General features: G+C 58.7%; 1 protein-coding gene across 2 annotated transcripts in view; it reads left to right on the top strand.

Annotated features, from left to right (window-relative positions):
* ADGRD1 (adhesion G protein-coupled receptor D1) overlaps positions 1 to 21,010 on the top strand; it is a 125,640-nt gene extending 104,630 nt beyond the window's left edge. For both annotated transcript variants that reach the window (XM_072953375.1, XM_072953376.1), the window contains 7 exons: positions 1,953 to 2,019; positions 4,385 to 4,451; positions 12,942 to 13,033; positions 15,667 to 15,793; positions 16,989 to 17,030; positions 18,322 to 18,414; positions 18,815 to 21,010. In XM_072953375.1, coding sequence (XP_072809476.1) covers positions 1,953 to 2,019; positions 4,385 to 4,451; positions 12,942 to 13,033; positions 15,667 to 15,793; positions 16,989 to 17,030; positions 18,322 to 18,414; positions 18,815 to 18,910 — 584 coding nt within the window. In that variant the 3' untranslated portion in view covers positions 18,911 to 21,010. The remainder of the gene's footprint in view (positions 1 to 1,952; positions 2,020 to 4,384; positions 4,452 to 12,941; positions 13,034 to 15,666; positions 15,794 to 16,988; positions 17,031 to 18,321; positions 18,415 to 18,814) is intronic.
* The last annotated feature ends 5,470 nt before the right edge of the window (positions 21,011 to 26,480 follow it).

Here is a 26,480-nt window from a genome sequence, read left to right on the forward strand (position 1 = left end):
GTCCATACGAGGGACCTCAGATTGTCTGCAGAAGCAGGTCATGTGCCTGCGTGGGTTATCAGGGTGTGAATCTCAGGTGACGGCGCCAGTGGAAAAGGCATCCGAGTTGGTTAATAATAGTGGAGGTTGTTGTTCAGGGGGTGGCCTCACACATCGGTGCCTCCTTGTTCACATGCACGGCCGCCTCTCCTGTGAGCCTCAGCGCAGCCCGGCAGGAAGGGCTGTTAGCTCCAGTTCCAGGGTGAGAACGTGGTGGCCCAGAGGGGTTCAGCCGGGCCCCTGGGCTGCACCAGGGTGCAGGGTGGGCCTGGGAGCAGAACCAGGTGCTGTTTGGCTCTGCAGCCCAGGCTGTTCCATGCACTGCTTTCTTCATCCTGCTCCCCTCTGTGAGCCTTTTCTTTTCAACAGCACACACGCTCAGCTGGTCTCTGTGGCTCCTGCAGCCTGCTTCAGAGAAAGCAGAGAGCAGGGCCCGCCCTCATCTCAGACAGACCCTTCTGGTCACCGTCCCGGTGGCCTGGCCTCTACCAAACACGGAGGATGGTGCAGGGAAAGGAACGTCAAAGGAGCGTCAGTTTGGGATTGTAGGAGAGATGCGTCAGTTGTGGGTGCAAAGAATCCTTGACTCCTCCACTTAACTTTGGGCAGCAGAGAGACGCCAGCCCCTGACGTGGGCCCCTCTGGTCCCTACTGCCCCTTGCAGAACCCACCAGGAGGGGGCCCTGGGGACGCGGCCTCAGCCCCGTGTGTGCACCTGCTGGGCTGTCCCGGGGCCCGGTGCTCCCACAGCGCCTGCTCCTCCCACCCCCGAAGCTCAGGCTTCCTTTGGGAGGACGGGGGGGGTGGTTCTTGGTCCTTGATGTCCTCAAGGCCCCTCACTACCTCAAGTCCCCCGTGCCCTTCGCACCCCAAGTGAGCCAGGCAGCGGGGGTTCCCTGCACCGGCCAAGGAAACCGAGGCCCTCAGAGAGTGGGCAGCGGACCCCAGGCGCCCCACCCCTGCTCGCTTCCTGCAGCTCTGGGTCCATCTGAGCGGGAGCCCCCCAGCCAGAGGCTCCAACACCCAGGGGAGGCTCCAGCTTCTGTTAGCTCATGCACGCGGGTGGAGCCCACGAGCGGGGCGGTGGGGTCAGCGGCGAGAGCACGTCCTGGCCTGTCCGCCTCTCCCTGGAAGCCGGTTGGTCCCCTTTGAGGGCCTGGCTGCTGTCTGGTCCAGCCCCTCTGTGATGCAGTCAGACTGTCTTGATATCAAGACAGAGTGTCAGAGATACAACTCTCCAGAAGCTCCTTTTCAAGGGTGTTATTTAAAACCAACACTCAGAGGGCGGGCGTAGAGCTGACTGCGCCCCCAGGGGTCGCAGGAGGGCTGCGGTGTTGGGGCGCCGGGCCTGGAGCCCGGGACAGGCATCCCTCTGGGTCCAGGGGACCTGGGGCAGAGACCGCCCGTGGGCGGGGCAGACTCAGCCGGGGCGCAACGTGCTGCATGTTCCAGTGTGTTTCCCCACCCTATTTTATTTTATTTTATTTTATTTTATATATTTTATTTATTTTATTCTGTTCTATTTTATTTTATTCTAGTAATAGGCAAAATGCAGTTTCCTTGTTGAGAGCCCTTTCTCTCCACCACCCTCTGGAGGAGAGGGTCAGTGGGTGGAAAAAGCATCCTTTTCTGTCTCTCCTCCTGGCTCCTGCCCCTCATTGCACAGGGGGCAGGGGGAGGGGCTGCTGCGCTCAGGGCCCTGCATCAGACGGAGCCCTGAGGACGCTGCTCTCCCAGCAGCCAGAAGTGGGTTCCTTTCAGGTACAGAAATCGATTCATAACAGATCTGCCTTAAAAATGCACACTCATGCGCGCATTCTTTGTATATATCGGGTATGAAATGAGTCAGCGAATTAACGATTAATTAGGAGACTGGAGCGAGCTAACAGACGATCCTCTGTAATTTTCTGCAGGTTTTCCTCTTCTGATCTGTATCATTTCAATAGTCTTTGCCATGGACAGTTACGGAGCAAGTAAGAAGTAAGTGAAGGGGTCAATCCCTGTGTTTGGCGGGGGTCCCATGGGAAGCAGCGCTGTGATGGGTCCCCGTGTCTTCCCCTGTTCTTCTGGGGGAGGGTCTGCACAGGGCTGGCATCCTGCAGGCTCGTAGACTGAGAAACACCCCCCTGCTGTGCTCTGGGCACTCTCCCACCTTGGAACTAGCAACGTGGGGCTCAGAGTGCTTGCAGGATGGGGTGGCCGGTTGGAGTCTCTGATCTAAACTTTTCATCCATGTGGTTTCCTAGACACACGGTCTGGTCACCCATGGAGCCCACTTTGGTGACCCTTTAGTCCTTTGTTGGAGTGGTCGGTGGGCAATTCCCTAGCACACAGAAGGTGCCCGTTGAATTACAGCCGAGTTAGTACATGATGGCTCGAGTAAGTGTGGCCCGGGATGCACCAGGCAGGGGGCCCTAAGGTTCTCATTGCTTGGGCAGCAGCAGATGGGACTTTGAGGGGCTCCAGACCTCATGCCGTCATTTTGAAACTGGAGCTGGTGGGTCTGCAGCTGAATCAGGAGGAGGACAGGATGGTGCTGTGCGTCCAGGACAGGTGTTCACATTCCAGAAGCATGATTTCCTCTCCTTCCAAGAGAAAAAGGCTCAGATGTCTTTAGGAAGCTGCCCCCTCTCTTCCGCCAAGCTGAGGAACCACTGAGGGAGAGCACCACGGAGAGTGTTTAGGAGGAGAGAGAGAGAGAGTTAAAAATTTCTCAGCTGAGCTGCTAAACGGGGAGGAAGCTGGCTTTTTGTACTTTAGGGCGACGATTTCCTGAAGATGAAGCACTTAGAGGAAGCACTCTCTGAGCTCATGTTGAAACCAGAATGACTAAACCACCACTGTTCCGGCCCATTCCGTGCACTCCTGCGTGGTTTCCGAAGGCAAGGCGCTCATTAAAGGAAGAAACGTCTCAGACACGTGTCACTGGCACTTGTTCTGTTTCACTCCATCTGGAGTGTGCAGACGCTGGCCCGCCCCCAGTGCGAGCCTCAGCTCCAGGCCCGTCTCTCACAGAAGCCTCCCTCCTGCTCACGTGCCCGAGAGCAAGGCAGCAGAGGGTCGGGAGGCTCCCCGAGGGCCTGGGGAGCACAGGGGTCTGAAGACCCCCGTCGGCCGGCCGGCCCGCAGGACAGCGCTGGAGAGCCCCGGCTTCCTCTCCGCAGTCGTCACCCTCACAGGGAGCCTGGGCTGGAGCCGCATCTCTGCAGGGGAGCCAGCACCAGGCTCCCTGCGTTTTCACTTTAAACGCCGCGTCCTCGGACGGGAGGCTCTTCCCTCCCAGCTCTGGGCTCTGGACGTGAACCAGCCTCTTACAGGGGCTGTGACCTGTTTGGGGCATTCAGTGTCTCCTGGTCCAGGAGGTCTCGGGGGAGGACCGGGGGCAGAAAGGCGGGGCCCAGGCGCGTGGACTTGGGTCCCCTAACCTCCCTGGGCCTCAGCTTCCCCCTGTGCAGGGCGGGTGTCGTCACAGCGCCTCCCAGGGGGCACCGTGAGGTTACGGGAGGCCATGCAGCCCCTGGGTTGCTGTGCTGTGGGCGGGCGGGGGCTCAGTGGGCCGGCTTGAGTGAGTGAACGGGGCGGCCCCACAGGGACGGCCACGTCCTGTGTTGGTGACGGCGTGCCTGCGCCGGGCCAGATCCCGAAGAACGTGCCAGCTGCTGGGGCTGCCCCAGATCCAGGGGGTGACGTGTTCCCGGGAGCCCCAGGCTCTTGGCAGTTCTGATGTTCTGGAGAGAAGTGAGGTGGTCAAGGGGCTGGCTTTCTTGCCCAAGTTCCTGGAATGACACCTCGGGAACCAGGGAGAATTTCACATCCTCAAACTGGACCCTGCTTCCCAGACGAGGCTTCTCTGGAACTCCGAGCTGTGGCTGGGCTCTGCTGGGACCTTTCCTCTTGGCTGGGTGGCCCTGCTGGGTGGTGGAACTGACCGGTAGGCGATGAGCAGGTGGAGGTGGCCAGCCCTGTGTCACATGCTGGCTCCTCGGTCTAATCCCAGCTGGAGGCACCGAAGTGCCCGGAAGAGAGCTGGCCCCTGGCAAGGGTCTTACTTTCTTGTCATAATAAAATTAAAACCTTTTTTGGATTTGGGCTAGACTGTTGAGAGAATGTGACCTGCAAAAGCTTTCTTTTCCCTGAGCCGGTCTGCAGACTGGGGACACCCTTCCTAAGGGCGGGGGACACGAGGTCACGGCCAGGATGCGGCGTGTGTGTTGGGATGAGCACTGTCCCTGGACCGTGCCCCAGGTTGTCCCTGTGCCGTCTTGGCAGCTGTTCTGGCGGAAGCGCCCCGGCGCCTGGGGCAGGTGGGTGACGCCCTGAACTAACATTCTGCCCCCTCCCGCAGTTGCTGGCTGTCTCTCGGGAACGGCGCCATCTGGGCCTTCGTCGCCCCAGCGCTCTTCATCATTGTGGTATGTCCCCTGCTGCCTTGCGGACATGGGGCTGGGCGGGGCGGGGCCCGGGAGGAGGAGGCACTGGGGCTCTGCTGAGACGGGCCAGGGCCCCCCGAGAGCGCGTCCCAAGCTGGGTGGCATCGTCCTGCTAAAGCCGCTCTTGGCGGATGTGGCCGGGGTCTCGTTTCTCCCAGCGCCTCTCAGGGAGGGTTAACGCAGCTCTGTTTAAGGCTTTCCCAGCTGAAGCGCGGGTGAGGGTGTGCACCCGGGAGGGGCCGTGACAGAAGTCCTGTGATCACAAGGGGCAGGAAACCCGGCTCAGAGAGGTCGGCGGGAACGGGCATCTGTGAGCCCAGGGCAGGAGCCGGCCGGGCCGCTCGGTCCAGGGCTCGGGTGGGGCCGCCTCCGTGTGTTTCCCGCGCCCCGTCCCTCAGCTGTTCCCCTCCAGGGTGGCTCCACTGGCAGACGGGTCGCCCCGGGGCTGATAAGGAACTCTAGGGAGGGCCTCGTAAAACCCTAGTGACTGTCGTGGGGAGAGACCCCTTTGCTGTCCTGCTGCTGTTGGAGCCGCATGTCCCGCAGACGTCCCAGGGCCGAGTGTCCTCACACTGCGAGGCGAGGGCAGGGCTCCTGCCGGAGACACTTGCTCCTTCAGGGCCCTCACGCACCCCCGCCTCCGCTGGGCGTCCCTGCCTGCCGTCGCGGCAACCACGGCCTGTGTCCCGGGCCTCGTGATGACTCACACTTCCCGTGTCACCAGTGGTGGCCGTCAGCAGGCACTTGGGGAGCGGGTCCGTGGAGGTGCTGAAGCCCAGCGCCCCTGCTGCGCGCGCCCCCGCAGACAGCCCACAGATGCTGCGAGGCCAGCCCTCCCCTCTCAGCCCTGCTCCCGCTCCCTTCCCCAGCTGCCGGTTGAAAGCTTCCCTTGACTTTGTTCCCAGTTTGTGCCGCTGACTGAGGCCGGGGCCCTGGCGGTTAATTAGAAGCGTATCCGAGGGAAGATGCTGAGGTCGCGGCTTCTTCCTCCTTGATTAACGTTCCGCTCAGACGTGCTCTCGCCACACGGAGGGGCGGCGGCCTCTTCCTGGTAAAGAGCTTCTGGAAGGGCAGAGTCGGGGTCGTCACCGTGGTGTCATCGTCTGTCTGGGACGGAGGGGGGGCACGACGCCCTCAGTCAGGCTGCGCTGACTGCTCCCCTGCACTCCCAGGACCAGCTGGAGACGGGGTTTCCCTTCACCCCGTGCTGGCCTGTGGGCCTCCTGGGCCCTCCGTGGCCCCCGTGTCCGGCCTCTGTGCCAGGGGAGGGCCGGGCCGCGCTCCCTGCCCAGTGGGGCTGTGGGCCCACTGGGCTCTGTAGGATCCGCGTGGGGCCCTGGCGGGAGCGATGGGCCACGGGGAGATGGGAGCCATGTGGGCGTCAGCTGAGCGCCCCTCCCCAAGCTGTGCCCAGGGCGCTGGTCTGGATGGACGTGGACCAGATTCAGGTGTGGGGGGTGGACGGATGCCCGTAGTGCACCCCGGCCCCCCGTGCAGGGCTGTCGGTGCAGGGTTGCTCCATCCCCCACAGCCACACTGCTGTCGCAGCACCGGCTGCAGCCCAACCGCAGGCTCCCTGAAGCTGTCCCTCTGCTTTCAGCCCTTCTGTCTCACAGGAGCCGCTGTCCCAGGGGGTCAGAGTCACACTGTTGTGTCCCCTCTGCGAGGGAGGGGCACCGCAGTCTCTGCCAGGCCAGGGCGGGCGGCGTACCTGTTCTGTAGAGGAGACCTCCTTCCAGGAACGGGCTGGGTCAGGACGGGACAGGGCCGAGGTCCCCGAGCGTCGGCCCCTCCTCTGCGCTAACCCAGAGCTCTGAGGACAGGCCGGGCTCTTCGCTGACCTGCTCTCGGCTGCGGGAGGAGGCAGTGCGTTGTCGTGGTGACGTGTCCCTGAGCTTTCAGTCCAGGCTGCCCCCTGTCCCCTGTCCCAGGGCTGCATGAGGGCCGTCTGCAGTCCCTTGACCGCTGGCCTTTCGCAGGATGCCAGGGGCCTCAGGGGGCGACCCCACGTGCGCCCTCCCTTCCTGCTCTCTGGGGTCAGGGAGGGCGATGCTCCTGGTCAACCTGAGACACAGGCTCAGACCAGACTCCAGTGCCCTCGAGGACTAAACCCTCCTGGGCAGAGCACGGGCGCTGGAGGCGGGGGAAGGGGAGCAACTGGATTTGCGATCCCCGCGTCCCCGTTCTCTCTGCCCTGACTTAACCCTCCAGACCTGGGAGGCCGGCAGGATTGCCCCCGTTCCAGACTTTCCTGGGTGATCTGAGTGTCTGTCCTGACTTTGGTCAGTGACAGTGGGGGATCCGGAGGCGGCCGTGCGCGGACCCTTCCCCACCCCCACCCCCACCCCAGCGAGGGGTCCAGCAGCAGGGTCCCAGCCTCCCGTGTCCTCCGGGCCTGCTGGAGCCCTGCTGTCCTTCCCGAGGGGCGTTACCTCAGCCCCAGCCCAGCCCCTCTCCTCAAGGTCAGCCACCAACCCTGAGGATGGTGGTCCTCCAACTTGTCAGTGGTGGAATTGCTGGAGCCTGAGAGCAGCTCGCGCGCTGGGCCCCGCCTCAGAGGGTCTGGGTTTACTAGACCCGGGACCCGCGATTTGTCAGAGCTCTGGGGGATTCCAGCATGGAGCCAGCCTGAGGTCCACGGTGGGCTTGGGGAAGTCAGAGAGCCCCGCTGAGAAGTGGGCTGAAAAGTCTTGGACGACAGCTTCACAGTCACGTGCACGGTCAGCTGGCTGCGGCCACGTGGTAAAGCACGCTTCTTGGTGCAACAGACACATCCACTTACTTACACGCTCTCTGCGGCAGCTGTCACGCTGTTGCAGTTGAGTTTAATTGTTGCCAGAGAGGCTGGGTGTCCCCCGACGCCAGGCACATTTGCTCCCTGGACCTTGACAGAAGCAGCACGCAGACCCAGGGCTGGGATGCGGCGGAGGGGTCCCGAGACCCAGCCTCCCTGACCCTGTCAGGCCTCTCGCTGGCCGGGGCCGGGGGTGCCTTGTGTGCTTCGTCCCCTCAGAGGACCCTTGGCTGTGCCGTCGTGAGTTGCGCCACATTGTCCCCCAGGTCCTCTGCCTGGTTTCCAAACGAAGACAGCAGGTTTCAGAACAACAAGTGTGGCCTGGCCCTGTTTTATAAAGTGTGCACAGCTCTGCTTGGGTGCACATTCATGTGAGCCTGCTCACAGGACGAGTGCACATGGGATGGGTCTCCCTAGAGGAAGATACGTGTCCAGGGAGCACACCCTTCAACCTCCCCTGTTTAGAAACACTCATGTGTCTCTTGCATAGCTTTAAACTGAAATGCTCATGGGCAGGTGCGTGTTTGTGCTGGGGCGTGTGGTTTCTGTGTGTCCTGATGAGCTGGCCCCGGAGGGGCAGGCACCTGGGACAGTGATGGTCCCTGTGGTGCCTGCTGGGCCCAGTGCTGGCGAGGAAAGAGCAGAGCTGAGCCCCTTCCTGTAACAGCTCGTGCCGTCACCTCACTGCCAAATGCACGCCCACCGACTGTCCGTCTGCAAGCTGTTCCCACCAGTGTGACGGGAAATGTGTGTCATTTTCTGGGGGACTCCAGTTAGGCTGAGTGCAGACACGTCCCAAGGACCCCGCGGCCAGCAGGGGCCCCTCGGCCTGAGCCCCGCCCCTCCCCCAGGGGTCTGCTCCGTGTCCACCCCGCTGGGGAGAGAGCCTCCAAGCAGGGGGAGGGTCCGGAGTCTTAAAATTCTCCTCTCACCTGAGAAGGAGCCAGCGTGGCCACGTGAGTACGTCGGTAAAGACGCACAGATTCAGAAACAGTTACAGATTCACAGACACGGACATGACACGGACACAGACACAGTCACCGCTACAGGCGTTTAGATGGGGAGGGAGGTGCAGAGTCCGACACGCACGCGGAACCGGCCGTGGACACACACCGCAGGCCTTACGCTGTGCGTGCTGTGTGATCATGTGCACGTGCAGCCTTGTGTTGTCAAATCGTGGTGTCCGTTCCGATGTCACCAGTACCTGAGCGGTGACCCTGAGCCAGGTCAAGACACAGAGCCTGGCCCGAACCCCAGAAGCCCTGCCCAGTCCGTTCCCTCCTCGGAGCAGAGGCCCCTGTGATGTTGAGTGTGTGTCCTTCCTCCACCCGCCCCCCCCCTTTTGCTGAAATGCGACCTGTGAATTAGTCCTTTGACATCCGTCCTCAGTAGCTTGCCGGCTGTTCTGAGGCAGAGGCGCTCAGCAAATGAGATGCCCGACCGTCTCCTTACAGACGGGGCCTTTTCCGGTCTGCAGCCAGGCACAAGTTAGGGCGAGCGAGATGGAGCGAGGGGCCCGGGCCGCTCCTGTTTTGTATTTTCATGAAACGCCAGATTCGTTTCCCCGGCAGCCACCGCTCCCGCACTTAATTGCGCATTGATGCAGGATCGGAGGCCAGGGCGCCCTCTCTCGTGATGCCGCAGCAGACGTGCTTGCCTTACTAACGCGGAGGGAATGTGGACGCCAGATGAGAGCAGACAGGCCCCCAGCTGAAGGGGGGGGGGAATAAATCAGCCACGGCGAAGCTTTCGAGAGACAGGAATGATGATGGATTGTAACAGACAGTAACGCCAGCAGCTTAAGCAAGACTGAAGCGCTTTCTTAAGGCCTTTCTTGGGCCTTAAATACAGAGGCCAAGAAATAATAGAAGAGCTGAAATCGAATTAATCACTTAGAGCATTTCCATGTCTGTTAAACAATTTGCCATAATCTGATTTTCCATCAGTGGCCACATCACGTGGTCTATGAATAGCAGTCTGTGAATCCCCTGGCGTCTCACCTGAATCGCACGTTTCAGCCTCCAGCTGGCGAAGGGGGAGGTTATCTTAATGAGACCAGCGGGGTCACGCGGGAAGTTGGACGTCGGACCAGCGGGGTCACGCGGGGGGTTGGACGTGAGACCAGCGGGGTCACACGGGGGTTTGGACGTGAGCCCAGCGGGGTCACGCGGGGGGTTGGACACTGAGACCAGCGGGGTCACGCGGGGGTTTGGACGTCAGACCAGCGGGGTCACGGGAGGGGTTGGACGTGAGACCAGCGGGGTCACGGGAGGGGTTGGACGTGAGCCCAGCGGGGTCACGCGGGGGTTGGACGTGAGACCAGCGGGGTCACGCGGGGGGTTGGACGTGAGACCAGCGGGGTCACGCGGGGGGTTGGACGTCAGACCAGCGGGGTCACGCGGGGGTTGGACGTGAGACCAGCGGGGTCACGGGAGGGGTTGGACGTGAGCCCAGCGGGGTCACGCGGGGGTTGGACGTGAGACCAGCGGGGTCACGCGGGGGGTTGGACGTGAGACCAGCGGGGTCACGCGGGGGGTTGGACGTGAGACCAGCGGGGTCACGCGGGGGGTTGGACGTGAGACCAGCGGGGTCACGCGGGGGGTTGGACGTGAGCCCAGCGGGGTCACGCGGGGGTTTGGACTTGAGACCAGCGGGGTCACGGGAGGGGTTCAGGCCCCCCCGGAGGCTGCCTGGTGCCTGTCTCCCGGGTTCTGGGCTCTGGTTTGTCACCCCTTTCCCTGAATTACTGGGACACTGCACAATTCAGTCTCTTTTCCTCCTGAGCCCAAGGATGCTACTAAGACATTCACAGAAAAAGGGATTTATATTATTTCCCTTTTATAATTTAATTAGTTTGATTTTTGAATTTTAACACACATGGTTAAAAATTTGAAAGCAGCACTTAACAACGTACACGGATAGTCTGTCCCCAGGCCTCTCCTCGACTTCCTGGTTTCCACCTGCCCTCCCCCCAACGGGCAACCCCTGGTGCTGCTTGTGTGTCCTGGGGGCCCCGTGCAGACGCGGGCGAGTATGAGCGTAGATTCGCCTCGTGCTGGGCCTCCTCCACACGGCAGATGTCAGCCCTGTGGCTTTATCAGCACTGGAGGAGCTGTCTTCGTCCATAGGACGTCTGCAGCGCAGGCCGATCACAGTGGCCCCCAAACCGCTCCCTGTGGAAAACAAGTCAAGTTGTTTCCAGTCTTTTCTTGTTACAAGTGAGGCTTCAGCCTTGGCCAGTGAGCGAGGAATCCAGGGCATCGTTCCCAGAGCTGCTGTTTATTTATGACTTAGATGGCTGACGCCTTGAGCACGTGTGAGCACATCTGACTGTCCGTCATGACTGGATCACCACGTTCCGTTGATTCTTGTCTCGTGGTTGGCTTTATTCCTTCGATAACCGTGTAAGTTTAAAAAGCTAAAGCTCTGAACTGTCTTAGAAACACTGATCAGTAGATACACATAAACTTAAAAAATGTGCAGCATATTGTGTATCTGTATTTACATGTGATACACTGTATACGTGGAGTCAAATTGTAACAATCTGCCTAATAAAACTGAAAAGTGGAAAAAGAAAAAGAAAGAGGCAGGTCTTGCAGGTGGCGGGTGGAGGACCTAGGGACGTGTTCTCCCCGAGAAAGCAAGGAAACTGCTGGAAGAGTTACACGTGTAAGAAACCCAGACCTCTCAGAGCTCCAGAACTCACCCACTGGCACTGAAACTGAAAAGCATTTATTCACAAAAAATTGCTGGCTCTTGGTGAGAGCAGCAGGGTCTGTGGCTTTGGGCTGGGGCCTCCCCAGCCCACGTCCCCGCCTCGTGACGCAGCTGTTGACACTGGAGGTGAGGGTGTGCGGTGCCCACCTGCCCCAGAGCAAAAGCTCTTCTCAGACGCCACTGGACCTCGGTGTCTGGAATTGACACCCCCGTCCTTGAAGCAGCCACTTGTTAGTTCCCTCGCATTTATCACCGTTCCCCTTGAATGGAGCGTCCCCGCGTTTTCACACCAGAAACCCAGCATCCGGGTGGACCCACCTCATTCTCATCTGGCTGAGCATGGCTTTCTCGTGGCTGTAACACAGTCAGCCAGCACGGGGGGGTGGGAGGCGCAGGGGTTGCTGGATGTTCCCGTCTGCTAACCTCCCCATCTTCCCTGACCGCAGGAGAATCCCACCATGGCCCTCGTTTTACACAGCGAGGGCCGAGGAGGTGGCCTGACTGCCAGGAGCTGGGCTGCCAGGTGGAAGGTGGTTAGTTCAGACCAGGGCCCAGCTAAGAGCATTTGTTCTCCTTTCACTGTAACAGCTGACGGTTAAGCCTTTACTCGCTTGCTGCGATAGTGTAAGCCAGGGACCGAGTGGGCAGAGATGCTGGCTCCCTGGGGCTCCATCCCACATAGCAGCAGGCATGGGGGTGTCTCACTGCTGTGCAGGCCCTGAAGGAGAGGCCGCTGCTGACTCGCGGACCCAGGAGCCGGGAGGGGGCGGAGGAGGTGGGCTGGGCTTGGGATGATGCTGGGTACGGAGGCAGAGTGGGGAGAGGTGTCTGCAGGGTCCCTAAGATAAGGGGTGAGAGCAGAGGTGCTTGGGAAAAGCATCAGGCCGGGCGCCCGGGGAGGCCTCCAAGGCAGGTGTTCAGGCCAGGGAGGCAGGTGTGTGTGTGGCGTGGCCAGCCTGGGAGGGGCCTGGGTCCCCACCTGCCGCTCCCTTCACAGCCTAGGATGCTCTGCTGTGCCCCGGGCTCCAGCCGCTTTCCCTGTGAGGCCTGCTGGGCCTGTCGTTGCCCGGTCGTTGTCTGTGGTCGGCCCCAGACGTTCACACGTGGCCTGGAACTGGACTCCCCACCAACTCTGTAAATGACCTCAGAGTTTTTCAAAAACAAGGGAGAGGTCGCTGGTCCCAGCACCGCCCCTGAATCCGGCTGTGGCCCCTGGAGCAGAGGGAGCTCGGGGGTGGGCGGCCCTCACTTCCCCTGCTGTCACCTGCCTGTCAGGCTCCTGTTCAGGACCCTGGAGAGCTGCCCGCGGGAGGGGCAGGTTCTGCTGGAGCCTCTGCCAGAGACACTCTCAGCCCCCAGCCCCCCGCCCCCAAGGGGAGCCTCCCAGCAGGTTCCTAGCAGGGAGGGAGCCTTGGGGAAGAGATGACAGCCCTCTGCTTGGACTCGTGGGTCCTACAGCGCAGGCCGGGGGTGGGGGCGGGAAGTGAGAGCCAGGCTGTCCTCCGGGCTTTGCAGACGTGGCTTCTCATCCGTCTAACACTCCGATTGCACTGTGGGCATCACCACTCTTTCTCATCAGGTGGGGAAACAGGTTCAGAGGACTTGGGTAAGTTGCCCAGGGCCACACCAGTGAGCATGTGCTGACATGGACTGGGCCCAGGCCTGGCTGATTCTGAGGCTCACGCTCGCCTTGGTGCTGAGCCGAGGGGAGCGTCCTTCCATGTGCTCCTGGGGACTAGAACGGGGTGTCTTGCTGTCTGTTCTTGGTGGCACAGCCTCGAGCCCTTGTAGGTGGTCTGTGTTGGTAAGCGTTCAAGGACATGGCTTAGGTTCCTCCCAGGGACCCGTCTGTGGGCTCGGGGGGCCTGGCTGGGGAGTGGGTGCTGCCAGGTGGGCTGGGGTGTGCTGCAGCTGTGTACCAGCCCCTCACCCCGTCTCCCGTGCCCCTCCTCCTCGTGCAGGTCAACATCGGCATCCTCATCGCCGTGACCAGGGTCATTTCACAGATCAGCGCCGACAACTACAAGATACACGGAGACCCCAGCGCCTTCAAGTAAGCTGGGCCCTGGGCTGGCGGCTGCGCCCCCTCCCGTGGAGATGGCTCGGGGCAGCAGGAGGGCAGGGCGCAGCCCTGGTCTCACTTGGTGTCCTCTCTGCATCACCGGGAGCACAGGGCTCAGGTCCTCACCCGTCCCTGTGGGAGGACCAGCCCCCGTTCTCAGCTCGCTGCCCGCATTTGTAAAGGGGGGGGGGTTCTGCCAGGGGCTGCTTCACCCCTGGGGTGAGAGGAGCTTGCGGCGGGGCAGAGAGAATCCTGGAAATTGGCCGCCTGACCTGTGTCAGTCCTGCCTCAGCCCCTCCCCACGGGGACCTGTGGGTCGCTCAGCCCTGCCACGCCTCGTCCTCCTCGCGTGTGAAGTGGGGTGGCCGTGGTCGTCTCCCAGGGCGGGCCTCCCTGGCATGTCTGGGGCTGGTCCCCAGGAGGAACAGGGGTCTCGGGCAGGGATTACACCCACACACTCGCTGCCTTCTGGGCCTTCCTGACCCCATAAGCAGGGTTCTGCCGAATGCAACCCAACCCAGCACAATTTGGCTAAAGCAGAAAGCGTGTTTATTGACACAAGTGACCATAAGTCCGGGGGGAGTCTAGAATGGCTTGGGCCAGGGGATCAGGCAACATCACCAGGACCCCATTACTCCTCGTTTTTCAGCTCTGTGTCCTCTATTGGCTTCGTGCTGAGAGGCACTCTGCCTTCTGGTGACAGAAGAGCCACAACAGGAGGTTCAGGTCCCTGGGAAGGTGTGTCTGTTTCCCCCACAGTCAGACAGAGAACCTGGGCCTCGGGGCTGAGACCCAGACCAGCCCACATGCCCGCCCCTGAACCAGTCTCGGAGGATGGGAGTCACCCGTTAACCGGGGCCTGAGGCATATGGTGCATCCTGGTTCTGGGGTGCAGCCAGCAGCCCCAAACCACAGGGCCAGGAAGCACGGGAGGTGGTTCCTCACAGGGGACTTAGGGGCACAGACACCAGGGAGCTGACGTTCCCTAAGTTGCTTTAGCCTCGCTGAATCTCTTCTGATCTGAAAGGGAAACCCGTAAATGTGCCAGCAGCAAATCAATAAGACAATTATCCTGTGATGAATTCTAAACACTGTGAATTAACCTGACAAGTGTCTCCGGCCTCCTGGGCTTTTTCAGCCCCTGGGAACCGTGGCGGCTGCGCCCCGTGGGAGAGGAGATGCTCCCGCATCAGGGGTCGCCTTCCTTCCTCCTTCATCCAGCGCAGACAGGCTGCCCCGTGAGGCTGGCCCTCGGGGCCTGGCCAGGGAGGAGCCCGCCCCTCCCTCACCCCGACCTCAGCTCCCGGGGCCTCCCCTTGGTGCCCAGAACCCTGTCGGTCTCCAGCACAAGCTCCCACTCCCCCGTCTGGCCCGGCACTGGCGGGACCATAGCCCTCCTGGGCCCAGAACAGCCCGGGTGCTCACCCCACACCTGTGCGCCCCGTCTCTGCCCCCCGCCTGCTCCTCTCTTTGCCCCACGGCCCCCGGGAGGCAGCCGCCTCCACGGCCTGTCTGCTCTTTGGGGACCTGGTCCCCGAGTGGGGGCTGTGCTTCAGGAGGGCGCTTCCGTGTCTCTGTGGGCTGGCGGCGCGGCCCGGTGTCCCTCCCGTGTCCTGCAGGTGACAGGACGGCCCAGGGGCCGACCTCCTGGAGAGAGCCCACCCGGCTCCCGGGGCAGACCCCCGACTCCCCCCACCGCCCGGCGCAGGCCCTGCGCTGGCTCCTCTTCAAGGGGCCGGGCCGGACTAACAAGCCAGCCAGGCGCTCATGGCTGACAGACTAGGTGCTTCCTCGGGAGCCCGTCCCGGGCTGGCTCCCACCTGCTCCCTAAGCCGTGTTCCGTGGTCACGAGCCCCGACGCCCCAGCAAGCAGCAGAGAACTGTGTTTTCCCAAGTGAGACCCGGGTCCTGGGGGCGGGGGCAGGTGGAGCCCCGTGGAGCCCCACGTGAGCGAGGACGTGGGAGGCGGGCGCTCACGCGGCCCGAGCCCCTCGCAGGCCCGGCCCCCCCCCGGGGGGCGGCCTCGGGGAGTAACGTGCGTCTGGACGGCGCCCCCACCTGCCCCGGCCTCCTCTGGCGCAGGGACCCCCCTCCTGCGTTTGACAGGGGGGCCTGACAGCTCTGGCCGCGTGAACGGGGGTCCTCAGTGAGCCTCCTCTAGGAGAGGGTTTTCCAGAATCTGCAGTTTTATTGCCTTAATTTTTCAGAAGAAACAAGCGTGGCTTTAAAAACAGCACATTTGATGCCTGTGTCTCAGTGACTGCTAGTTTCAGTTACGGTTTTCCAGGATCTAAAGACTGAAGCCGATTCCCAGACTCAGGTGTTTTATTTTAACTGCATTGACTTTGTGAAGACACCTGGGCTGCAGCCTCCCCGAGAGCTGACGTGTGGTTCCGGGCACCCAGCGCCAGCTGCGGCCGAGCAGGGCCAGGGCTGTCAGCTTGGCCCAGAGCTGGCTGGCGGGGCCCCGGACTCACACGTCCCGGACGGCCAGCTCCTCACTCGTGGTGCGGAGCCCAGGGCTCAGTCCCGGCAGGGGCCATCTGCTCGCACCCAGGAGCCTCGCGTCGGGGCCCACTCTGCCTGCCCACCACCCAGAGCGGCCACGCCTGTTTCCCTTCCAGGTTGACAGCGAAAGCTGTGGCCGTGCTGCTGCCCATCCTGGGAACCTCGTGGGTCTTCGGCGTCCTTGCTGTCAACAGCCAGGCCGTGGTCTTCCAGTACATGTTTGCCATACTCAACTCCCTGCAGGTGAGGCCCGATGGACCGTCAGATGGGCGAGCTGGCTTCAGCTTTGTGCGTGGACGTGGGGGCACCCCGGAGGCCGGCAGACAAAGCCATCGAGGGAGCACACACCAGGGTCTGAGCAGACGAGGTGTGCAGGGTCATGACCCCATTCACAGCAGGGCCGCCTCGTCCTCCTGGCCAGTATCTGTGGGAGGCCCCTCCAGGCCTGAAGGAAGATGGTCAGCCTGTGGGCAGCGCCTGAACGAGAGCGGGACGTGGAGAGGTGGTGATAGTGGGGGTGGGTGATGGAGAGCTGGTGGTGGTGCCTCGGGTTCTGAGTTCCCATCTGCCCCCTGCGTGGAAGGGCTGGAAGGGTGACAGCCTAGAAACCAAAGATGTGAGATGCCCAGCATCTGAGCCCCCAGACCCACAAGCCCGCACAGCCGAGCCGAAGGCTGAAGCCTGGCGAGCACCCGCACCGCCCAGCCCCGCGCACACTGCAGCGTCCTCGCTGCGCCCGGCCTTCGCGGCCAGCAGCTGTGTCGGGCCGCTGCTGTGTACCAAGCCTCCATGCGCAGTTTCCCTCTGGCGGTTTCTAGCGAAAGGTGGCGGGGGTCCTGGCTGCAGCCGGCACACGCTCCTCATTTCCCTTCTCGGTGTCCCACTCTCCTCCTCCACAAAGCGGGGACAACAACAGGACCCAGCTCCTGGGGCTGCTTTTAGCTCTGAGTGCGATGACTCACGTGAAGGGCCTGCCCAGTGCTGACGCGGACTACGGTCTCTAGGCGTCTGGGGACATCCCCATTCTTGCGTCTGTTTTCACTGTGACCATCGTCCTCAGCCTGCGGCGCAGGCGCGAAGGCTTAGCTAGGGTGACGGCGCCACGCCCTCCCACTCGCCCTCCCCAGCAGGTTCGCTCCTCTCCCGGCTAAGCCCGTCTGGGATCCACCTGTCTCTGTGTCTTTGTCCAAGTGTCACAGCACCTGTGGGCCCCAGTCACACTGGCTGTCTCCGTCTAGGCCAGATCCCAGGACACCCTCCGCCCTCATGGCCTCCGGGCACAGGATCCGGCCCCACAGCCCGCTCCCACGATCCCCGACGCCGAGCCGTGCCGCTGCCGCTAGGAGCCTGTGGGCGGCGCTGGGAAGCGCCCTCAGGAGGTGTTTGCAACAAAATGCGAGCGGCTCTAATTCTGTGTTTTTCTCCCCTTTGTTCCCAGGGATTTTTCATCTTCCTCTTTCATTGTCTGCTGAATTCGGAGGTATGTCTGCTCCACTTCTTGACCACATGAAGCTATTTTTTCATTTCTGAAAGGGCACGGAGAGCGGGAATGGTGTTGCCCCTCGGGCCGGTGTCGGGGAATGGGATCCTGAGTGAGCCCTGGTGCTGGACGTGGGTGGTGTGCAGGGAGCCGCTTTCCATCAGCCCTTGCTCCCTCGTGCTGGTTACTAAGCAACGTATGTGCATCCTCCCCATTGGTGTCACGCAGGCACCGATGGCTCTGTGGAGGACCGGGGGAGACGGAGACAGGGTGGGAGAGCTGAGCCGAGAATCAGGACCTTGTTTGGCACCTGATGTATTAGGGAGAGTGGGATGCACATGTGCTCCCAGAAAACCCTCCTCAGAGGCATTCGGGAAGCCGGCCTGAGGTGTGAGGAGGAGACCCGACTGCAGGGGGTGGGGGTGGGGCTTCCGTGATGCAGCCTCACGGGCCTGGGGTGGTTGGAGCTCATTCTTCTCGGTGCCTCCGGGAGCCTCGCCTCTGCTGTGCGCTTGGCCATGGGTGAGTGGAGGCTGCTCCGCACCCCGTCCCTTGGGGCTTACAGGCCATGGGAGAAGTTTTATCCTTAAATTGTGGGCTTGGCTTGTGTTCCTTGGCATCTGAGCCCCTGCCAGGCTACCGTCAGGGGGAAGTGCCTCTGGAGTGGTGACTGGGACCAGGGCAGGAGCACCACCTCATCTGTGCTTTCTCAGGAGCGTCCGTCCATTTGCTCAGGGGTGGGTCAGGCAAGGCCGGAGGAGCTGTGGGGGTGGGGCAGTGCAGGGTGAGTTGCCGAGGACGATGGCGGCCGACGGGGGTCGGGGGGGAGTCCCATGATTGCAAAGACCAGGGAGCAGCCCAGCCAGGCCACTGGTCCCGCGGCAGAGGGGGTGCAGCCTCAGAACCGCACACGGCCTGCCCCTCATGTGCGTCTGTTCCTTTACCTCTTTGTGTGGCTTCTGTGCCGGCACGCACTCTGCCCCCATGCCCTTCACTGTTGAGCGCAGCCTGTCTCCCCGCCCCGAGCTGTGCGGCAGCAAAGGCCAGGCCAGATCCCACTCCTGCCCATGCAGGGTCCGGGCCGGTGGTGGGGACGCAGCCTCCACCTGCCAGATGAGTCAGTGACGCAGAGCTCAGCTCTGGACCACGGACTCTGTCTGGGTCTGACGCTCAGGAGTCCCGTCCTCCTCTGCGCTTGGTGTTTCCGCTTTAAATCAGCACAGACTCCTCGAGACATTTTAGAGTGACCTCTTACCACTGCTTCTAACGCGCCTTCCATTCTGCTTTGAAGGTGAGAGCGGCCTTCAAGCATAAAACCAAGGTCTGGTCCCTCACGAGCAGCTCCGCCCGCCACGCCAACGTGAAGCCCTTCAGCTCGGACATCGTGAGTGCCCGGCGTGTCTCGCCTGCCCCCTTCCCCCGCTGGCCGGCCCTGCCCTGAGCGCCTCCGCTCCTCAGCCCTCACTGACCGAGGGCTCTGGTTCCCTGTCCCCGTTGCCTGGTAAGCCTGTCCTCGTCAGCCCCGCCCTGGACTTGCTTTCCAGCTTCATGAGTTACATGCAGCCTCTGCCTTACCGAGGATGGCGCGGCTCTGAGGATGGCGTGGCACTGAGGATGGGTCTTTTAAATCCTGAGCCTCCAGCATCAGCTCCCTCCTTCCCTGGCACCATCATCTGCATCATCTGTCTTGGGCAGACAGCTGCCCCGGCTGGGCCGGGGTGATGGAGGCTCAGGGGCTGGTCCTCGTTCAACCCTTTCATGCCTCCCCACTTTGTGGTTTGCAGATGAATGGGACCCGGCCAGGCACAGGCTCCACCAAGCTCGGCCCCTGGGACAAGAGCAGCCACTCTGCACACCGCGTGGACCTGTCTACCGTGTGAGCAGGGAGGCCACTGCCCCGGCTGGCCTGCTGCTCAGAAACCCCCAGCCCCTGCAAACAACACACGAGAAACACTCCACCCTCACCAGCGGGACCCTCTCCTCGGTGTTGTCTGGACGTGGGGGTCACGGCCCCTGTGACAACCGTTCCCACCTGTGACCCGCCCTCTGTGACAGAGTCCACGGCTCAGCCCGCAGCCTGTTTCACAGCGATGAGGACCCTGGCTGCGGGCTGAGTGTCTGCCTCCGGGCCCCCGGAACACACCGCGGTCCCTCCCCGTAATCACTGCAAGTGCACGGAGCATCGGCCCCTCGATGCCGTGTGCACACAGGACCCAGGGCTGCAGCACCAGGAGGGAAGTTTAGCCTCTGCCGCACGAAGGGGACGGGGACCAGAGGCGGGGGTCCTGCGGGGGAGGGTCAGGCGGAGGCAGCTGTGGGCACATGGAAAAGCGAATAAGGACAGTTTGCCACCTGCTGACTTTACCCAACAAGGCCCCCAAAGCCAGGCGCCCACCAAACAGCGACCCTTTCTGCAGGGCGACACCAGCGTGGGCCACCTTCACGATCTGGTCACGTGGCCATGCTGGGGCTCCACTGAGGCCGAGGGCTTTGGGCTGGAGGGGCCAGAGGGGTGGATGTCCAGGCCCTGTCTGTGGGCAGTGCCTCCCCAGGGTGAAGCCCCAGGTGGGGTCTCCCGCCCCAAGAGCTTCTCAGCCCCTTCCTCGGGAGCCCCAGGAGTGCTGGCTCGCCGGACCCACAGGCAGCCGTAAACTCGGCCCCTTTCGTGCATCTGAGCCTTCTCTGTGTTCACGGCGGCCCGCCAAGCCACCGTCTTCCAGCTTCCCCTAGAGAGTTTCTCCCTCATCACGTGTAAATTCTTTTCCACGTCTGTAAGGAGCAGATCCCAGTGTGGGGGGAGCACAGTACATGATTTCCTGTCGCTACGAAGGCAGATCCTGACAGGCGGCGGCTGCCTGCTCCCCGCGTGGCACGCTGCTGGGAGGGGGTCCGGCCCGGGGACGGAGGGTGGCAGTAGCCGTGTCTTCCGAGTTGCCGTTAATTCGTGGACCTGGCCTCAGCCCCCCGGGAAACGGAATAATCACTATGGCTCCGCGTGTGGGTTTGCGGTCCTGGACGGGAGCCGGCAGGCCGCTGGGATGTTGGCAGCGAGACTACGAGCTGTCGTGCTGTGATGACAGCTCTCCCCGTGCTGTGGCGAGTGTGGGTGAGAGGTGCCAGCCTGCCTGTGGTACTGGAGGCTCTTCCTTTAGAACTGTGACGGTCGCGGCGTTAATGCCCGCCCCCACGTCTGCTTGTGTCGGAGTGAGGGCTTCTGGAGTTCCGGGCACCTCCCTCTTCAGTGGACGCCTTCGTAGGTCACCCCCGCCTCCGAGGACCACGAGTGTAGGTCATCTTCAAGGTGTCCTGCCGGGGCACGGGCCGCACCCCAGCAGCGTGTCGCGCTTCCTCCTGGGTGAGGCCCCATGTGCGCCAGCCCACCCACACCGGGTGACAGCGCCACGCGCCGTCCCCACGGACCTGCCGCGGGGGGTGAGCCCGGCTGGTGCAGGCGGAGACCCCACGCTGCGTGAAGAGTCCGAGTGTGCCGGCCCCCGCCCCCGGCGCCCCCGGAAGCCAGTCACGTGTAGTGCAGTTTAGGCCCTTGTCCAGCCTGAGAGCACCTAGAAGTGAGAACACTGTATTCCTACGATTTACACTTGGATTTTTTTTCTTATTTAGTTTCTGCTGAAGCAAATCAAGTAAGGAACTGTCTTCATTTTAGATGGGACTCTTTTTTTTTTTTTTTAACTCTCAGCATACTCACTCTACGTAGCTGACGTGTCAGGGGAAGTAACGGACGAATCTTTTATTTCTAAAGAATGGAAGTAGTGCACCCTGTTGATAGGCTGCATGTTTGGCTTCTGCGGTACTTTGTTATCTACACATAATTTGGCCAAAGATAAGAAATCGGAAAGAATTGTGTGTTCAAAGGAGTTTCTCGCACAGGAAAAATGATGAGTGCCACGGAGCAGTGAAAATACGTTGTGATCTTGGGGAAATAAAATCTTAACATCCTCCAAATAAAGTGTGGTCCTCGATCTCTTGCTAGTGGAAGGGCAGTGGAACTGTGAGTCTTCCTGACAAAAATCTAAAGAGAAACAAAACACACGTGGGTGAGAGCCTGCCCTGGGATTCACTCAACACGCATTTGTCCAGCGCCTTCTGTGCACCTGGCACACACCAGCTCCGGGGACACAGTGGTGGACGATGCCCTGCGCTCTGGGGAGACGCCAGCCAGTGGGCGTGGCGAGGAGGGAGCGGCACGGGGCTGGTGCAGCCCCATGTCTCCCCAGGCTGATGCACTGCACGGTATACTGGTGCTTTTTTTTTTAACTTTAACAATATATTTTATTTAAGGGGGGAGAGGGTATAGCTTAACGCTAGAGCGCATGCTTAGCATGCACAAGGTCCTGGGTTCAATCCCCAGTGCCTCCATTAAACACATGAACGGATGAACAAATAAGTAAATAGATAAACAGACCCCCCCCAAAAATGTACTTCATTTAAGCTAATATATATCAAAAATATTATTTCAACACACAATCAATATTAAAAAAATTACTGAGCCATTTTACATCGTTTTTCCTACACCAAGTCTTTAAATCAGGTTTATTATTTTTTATTAAAATCTTCAAAATTAAAAAAAAATCTTCACACGATTTTTAAAGTTTACACGCCATCTGTTATTACAAGTTACTGGCTCCATTCCCCGTGTTGTGCGACGTGTCCTGTAGCCGATCGGCGCCCAGTCACGTTCAGCCTCCTCCGCTCGACCTTAGATTGTCCCCCTCCTCCGCCGGGGGCCACTGGTCTGCTCTCTGTGTCTGTGAGTCTGCTTCTGTCACATTCCCTAGTGTGTTGTATTTCTTAGATTTTATATACATATGCACACACACTGGTGCTTCCCCCATCCTCCCCAGCTGTGTTTGTTCGTTTGTGTCACCACGTCACTCTTGGCACCTTGTGCACAGCGGACATCTGTCTGCTTTTAAACCAGATGCATTTTCCCCGTGGCTAGATTTTGTTCATAATTATAACTGTAACATACATACATATACAAAAAGCATTCAGTTACACATTATGTTTCACCAAACCCTTGCACTGTTGCCATGCCTCTGTGTTATATACAGCACATGTAACACCTATTTTGTTTATATTCATATACATATTTTAATACACTTTATATCTAGAGAGATCGATAGGTATTGATGTCTTCCTGCTGCTGACTTTTTTCCCCCTAATATGGATTATTTTCCAGGTTAAAATTTCAAAATTGGATTTCTGCACCAGAGTAAATGATTCCGTGACTCCTGAAACACTTTGCTAAATTGCTTACCAAAACGGTCCCTGGGTCGATTCTCGCTGTCAAGCATAACTTATTCCTAGTCTCGTTTTTCAAGTATTTTACCAGCAAGGAGTGTTCCCCATGTCTTTATTACCAAGTTCACACGTGTGACGCTGCCGTCGTGTGCATGTCTTCGCTCACTGCTGAGATGGAAAGGTTTTCATCTCTGCCTTTACTTTTCCTTTCTCTTGGAAGGAGGGGTGAACATTCTGAACACCCAGGAGAGACATTTCCTTTATCTGTGGCATTTTCTCACCACGCTTTGAGGCCATCTCCGTCCTGTGCTCCTGTGGTCGATGTGAAGTGGGCCTGGTCAGAGTCAGAGGGTCAGGGTGATGTCCCACTCGGCGAGGACAATGAGGACCAGCCTCCCACTCGCACACTGACAGCACAGCCTGCGTTTATCATCACTGCCACGGGCATCCTGTGAAAATGCCTCGGCCGGCTTCCAGGTTTCCAGCTCTCGTTGAGACCCTGGTTGAGCCCCTGGGGCACGGTTCCTGCTCCCCCCTGGGATGAGGGAGGGAGGTGGGCGCAGGTGAGGCTGCTTGCTGCCACAGCTTCCTTCAGCCAGGAGGCCTGAGTGCGGTGGGTGGGGACAGAGCAAGGAGCCAAGGGGCCACCAGAAAGGATGCCCCGCGGTGGGTCCTCATGGCTGCCCCGGGGGTGGGGGTGGGGGAGTGGTGCCTGATCCCCGGTCCCTGCCTCCTTCCAACAGAACCCACAGCCCGCCTTTCCCAGCAACTTTCTCACGCCATCTTCCCTGCAGAGACGCCTCAGAACTTGGAGTCCACACCCGGAGGACACTATTCTTCTGGGCTCGAAAAATAGTTTACCCTTTAAACTACTTTTTCACCATGTTTAGGGAGTTTGGGTGTGCGTGCTAGGGCGGTGGGGGAGGTAGGGCTGGTGCTCAGTTCTCACCGTTGGCCGACACCCTACTTCCTTCCTTTTTCTAATTTTATTATCTTTTGTGTATAATTGGCACACAGCATTGTAGTAGTCTGAGGTGTAGAACTTGATGACTTGACATTGGTGTGCGCACTGCAGAAGGATAACCACAATGAGTCTAGTTAACACCCATCGCCAGGCATAGCTACAGAATTTCCCCCCTTGTGATGAGAGCTGCTAAGATCTCCTCTTCCAGCAACTTTCAAATATTCAGTACAGTAGTATTAACTATAGTCCCATGTTGCGTATTACATCCACAGGGCTTCTCTCTTTTACAACTGGAAGTTTGTGCCTTTTGACCCCCTTTATCCACGTTGCCTACCCCCAACCCCCTGCCTCTGGCACCGCCAGTCATTCATAGCATTTACTTGCATTTTCATATGACTTCTTAAGTCCGTGACAGCAAGGGATTCATCTGGTATAAAAACGCAACATCCAGTTTGTGTCACTGTGCGGGCACTGCCTTGAGACTCTGTGATGATGTCGAGAGCCATGTGATGTTGTAAGACTGCCTTTCTCAATAAAGACGCTTCAAATTTAAAAGATTTATAGCTTGTTGACTGTCATTTAAGGCTTCTTGGGGAAACTCTGGCTAAAGCTTCCACATGAGTAATGACATCTCCAACTCCCAGTGCAGGAAGAAAAATAGATGCCAAATGGCTAACCGAGCCCATCTTGCTTCTTACAAGGGTTAGTTTCCAGAGGCTGTGCTGAGGGCTGTGTGAATATGCCCCTGAGTCCAGGGAAGTCCTAAGAGGCAGCATCCTCTCCACCTGGGAGGGATCCACGGCCAGAAGTTAGTGTCACAAAGCCATGGGGTTCCCTTTGGGGCTACCCAGTAAACACCAGGCTATGTATCCCAGTCAATTCCCAACCAACTGAAGTGGGAAGCCCCATGAAAAGACCGGCAGGACCCCTAGGCAGGGCCACTACTTTTCCACCAGTGCCATCCGGTTCCCTGGCCCAGCGCCTCTATCTTACTTTTGTGCATCTATGAAATGGTTTGCTTCTAGGAAAGTGAAACTTACTCCTAAGGTTCTATTGGTTTCCTAAGCTCACTCCTGACTGGTCCATTTGTGACACCTCATTTGCATAAAGCTCACTCCTGATTGGCCCATGTCTAAAAAGCTCATTCCTGATTGGTCGACTTTGTTACACCTTATTTGCACATGATGTTGCAAAGTCTAGACTGGCAGCCTATAAAAGCCTGTGTAAACCTACAGACGGGGTCCAGAGCTTGGAGTGTTAACTCCTCTGGGCCCACTGGTGTAATAAATCTGAGTTCTCCAACCCTCCAAGTGCTGCTTGGTCTCTTGCCAGGACCCAGGGTGCTGTAACACTGAGCTGAAACACAGTCACTAGCCTTTACAATGATAGCTGCCACACAAGAATCACGCGGTGCCCCATCCACGACGGTGGGTGTCATTAGGTAAGTTCGTCTTTGTAAAATTAAGCTGTTCCCAACATAATGGGGCTTTGGTTTTTAGACGTCCATAATCCAGTGTTAACCATATAAATCTGTCCCATAACTGGGGAATGGTACTCCCCAAAGGACGAAAGGTGCCATTCTTCAGCTCTGACCTTCTGGTTCTTTCCTGAGAGATGGGGCCTTAGCAGCATGAAGAAAAAGCAAACAGCAAAGTCTAGAGCCGTTTCAGGCTTGGTTGATGGGCCATTCGTGCAGGTTCCAATCAGTGATATTCATGGTTTCTGAAGTAATACAAGCCTTTCCTTCTTCTAAGACGAGCTTTCTTAAAGCCAACCAGTTGAATCCTTGTAATGGGGACAACCACCAAGGCAACTCAGAAGTGCTGGAAACGGGCCATTGTCCACAAATCCAACAACTGGGTTCATTTTAAAAGTCAGCACCTGACTTTTGGAGAAAAACATTTGAATCAAAAGCATTGACACATGGAAAAAGGCAAATAAAAAGGAAGATTCTGCAGACTGGGCCCCACATCTCGGGAAAGCTGTCCACAGCAAGGTTTTGTTTGCTTCCTCCTCCTGGCTCTGTCTAGTTCATTTGAGCTTCAGGTCTCTGGTTAGTTGCGAGGTCCAGGCAGGAGGCAGTGTCTTCTTTAGGCAAGAAACATGAATCCAGGAGTCAATGCCCTTAAGCTTAGTGGCACAAGGGTGAGTTAACCGTGCCTGGTAAGGCCCCTTCCGACAAGGCTGGACGGCATCTTTGTGAAGGCGTCGTTTCCAGTAGACACAGTCGCCAGGTGGGAGGTCGCGATGCAAGCCTTCAGCTCCCAGGAGCATGCTGTGAAAAGTCTGCCCTGCAAGCTTTGCATGAATTTTAAGGGCTTTAGTTAATTCTGGGCAGAAGGTGAGAAGATATCCTTTAATCATGGCAGATTCATATGTTCGTTCATCTAGTTTCATGAGCCTGCCAGTAACAATTTAAGATGGTGACAGTCTATTTTTCCTGAGGGAGTGGATCTGAGATTATGCAAAACCAAAGGCAGTGCTTCAAGCCACGGCAGCTTGAATCATTCAACTAATTTTCAAACTAACAGTTTCAATTATTCCATTAGCGCACTCTGCCCATCCAGAGGCCTGAGGATGGTGGGGGCAGTGAAAACGCTGCACAACTGGTCAAATGTTACATATAGGCTGTAAAATTTGTCCTGCAAAGTGGGAGCCTCTGTCACTCTGTACGTAGTTCAGAGGGAATCTGAGTTGGGACCATTTTTTTTTCTAATAGCACGTCACTAACTACTGTGTCTGCAGCTTTGCGACAAGGAAATGCTTCTACCCAGAGAGAGAAATGTGCAAATCACTACCAGAACACATTTATACCCTTGAGAGGGAGACAACTGGATGAAGTCCGTTTGCGGTATCTCAAAGAATCCTGAAGGGAGAGGAAGGTGTCCTGTGGAGGCATAAATAGGTTCTCCCGGGTTATATAAGTTTAGGACAAACTGGACATCTCCAATAAACTCAGGGGGTTGTCCTTGGGGGTAACTTCCAGGAGCATTGTTTTCCCTATTTTATCAGTATTGCAATGAGTTAATTCATATATGTAATTCAAAATTTGTTCTCCTATTAAAGATCTGACCCATTAGCATGGAATTGACAATGAAATTTTGTTCTCTCTGTAACACCCATCATTTTAAGGTGATGAGTAGGATTATGACTGATTACATTTGACCAGGACATATCCAACTTTGAGGAATTTCATGTATTGTCTAGAACATTTATGTTAATAA

This window comes from Vicugna pacos, chromosome 32 (genome assembly GCF_048564905.1).
Source record: "Vicugna pacos chromosome 32, VicPac4, whole genome shotgun sequence".
Taxonomy (NCBI): Eukaryota; Metazoa; Chordata; class Mammalia; order Artiodactyla; family Camelidae; genus Vicugna; species Vicugna pacos.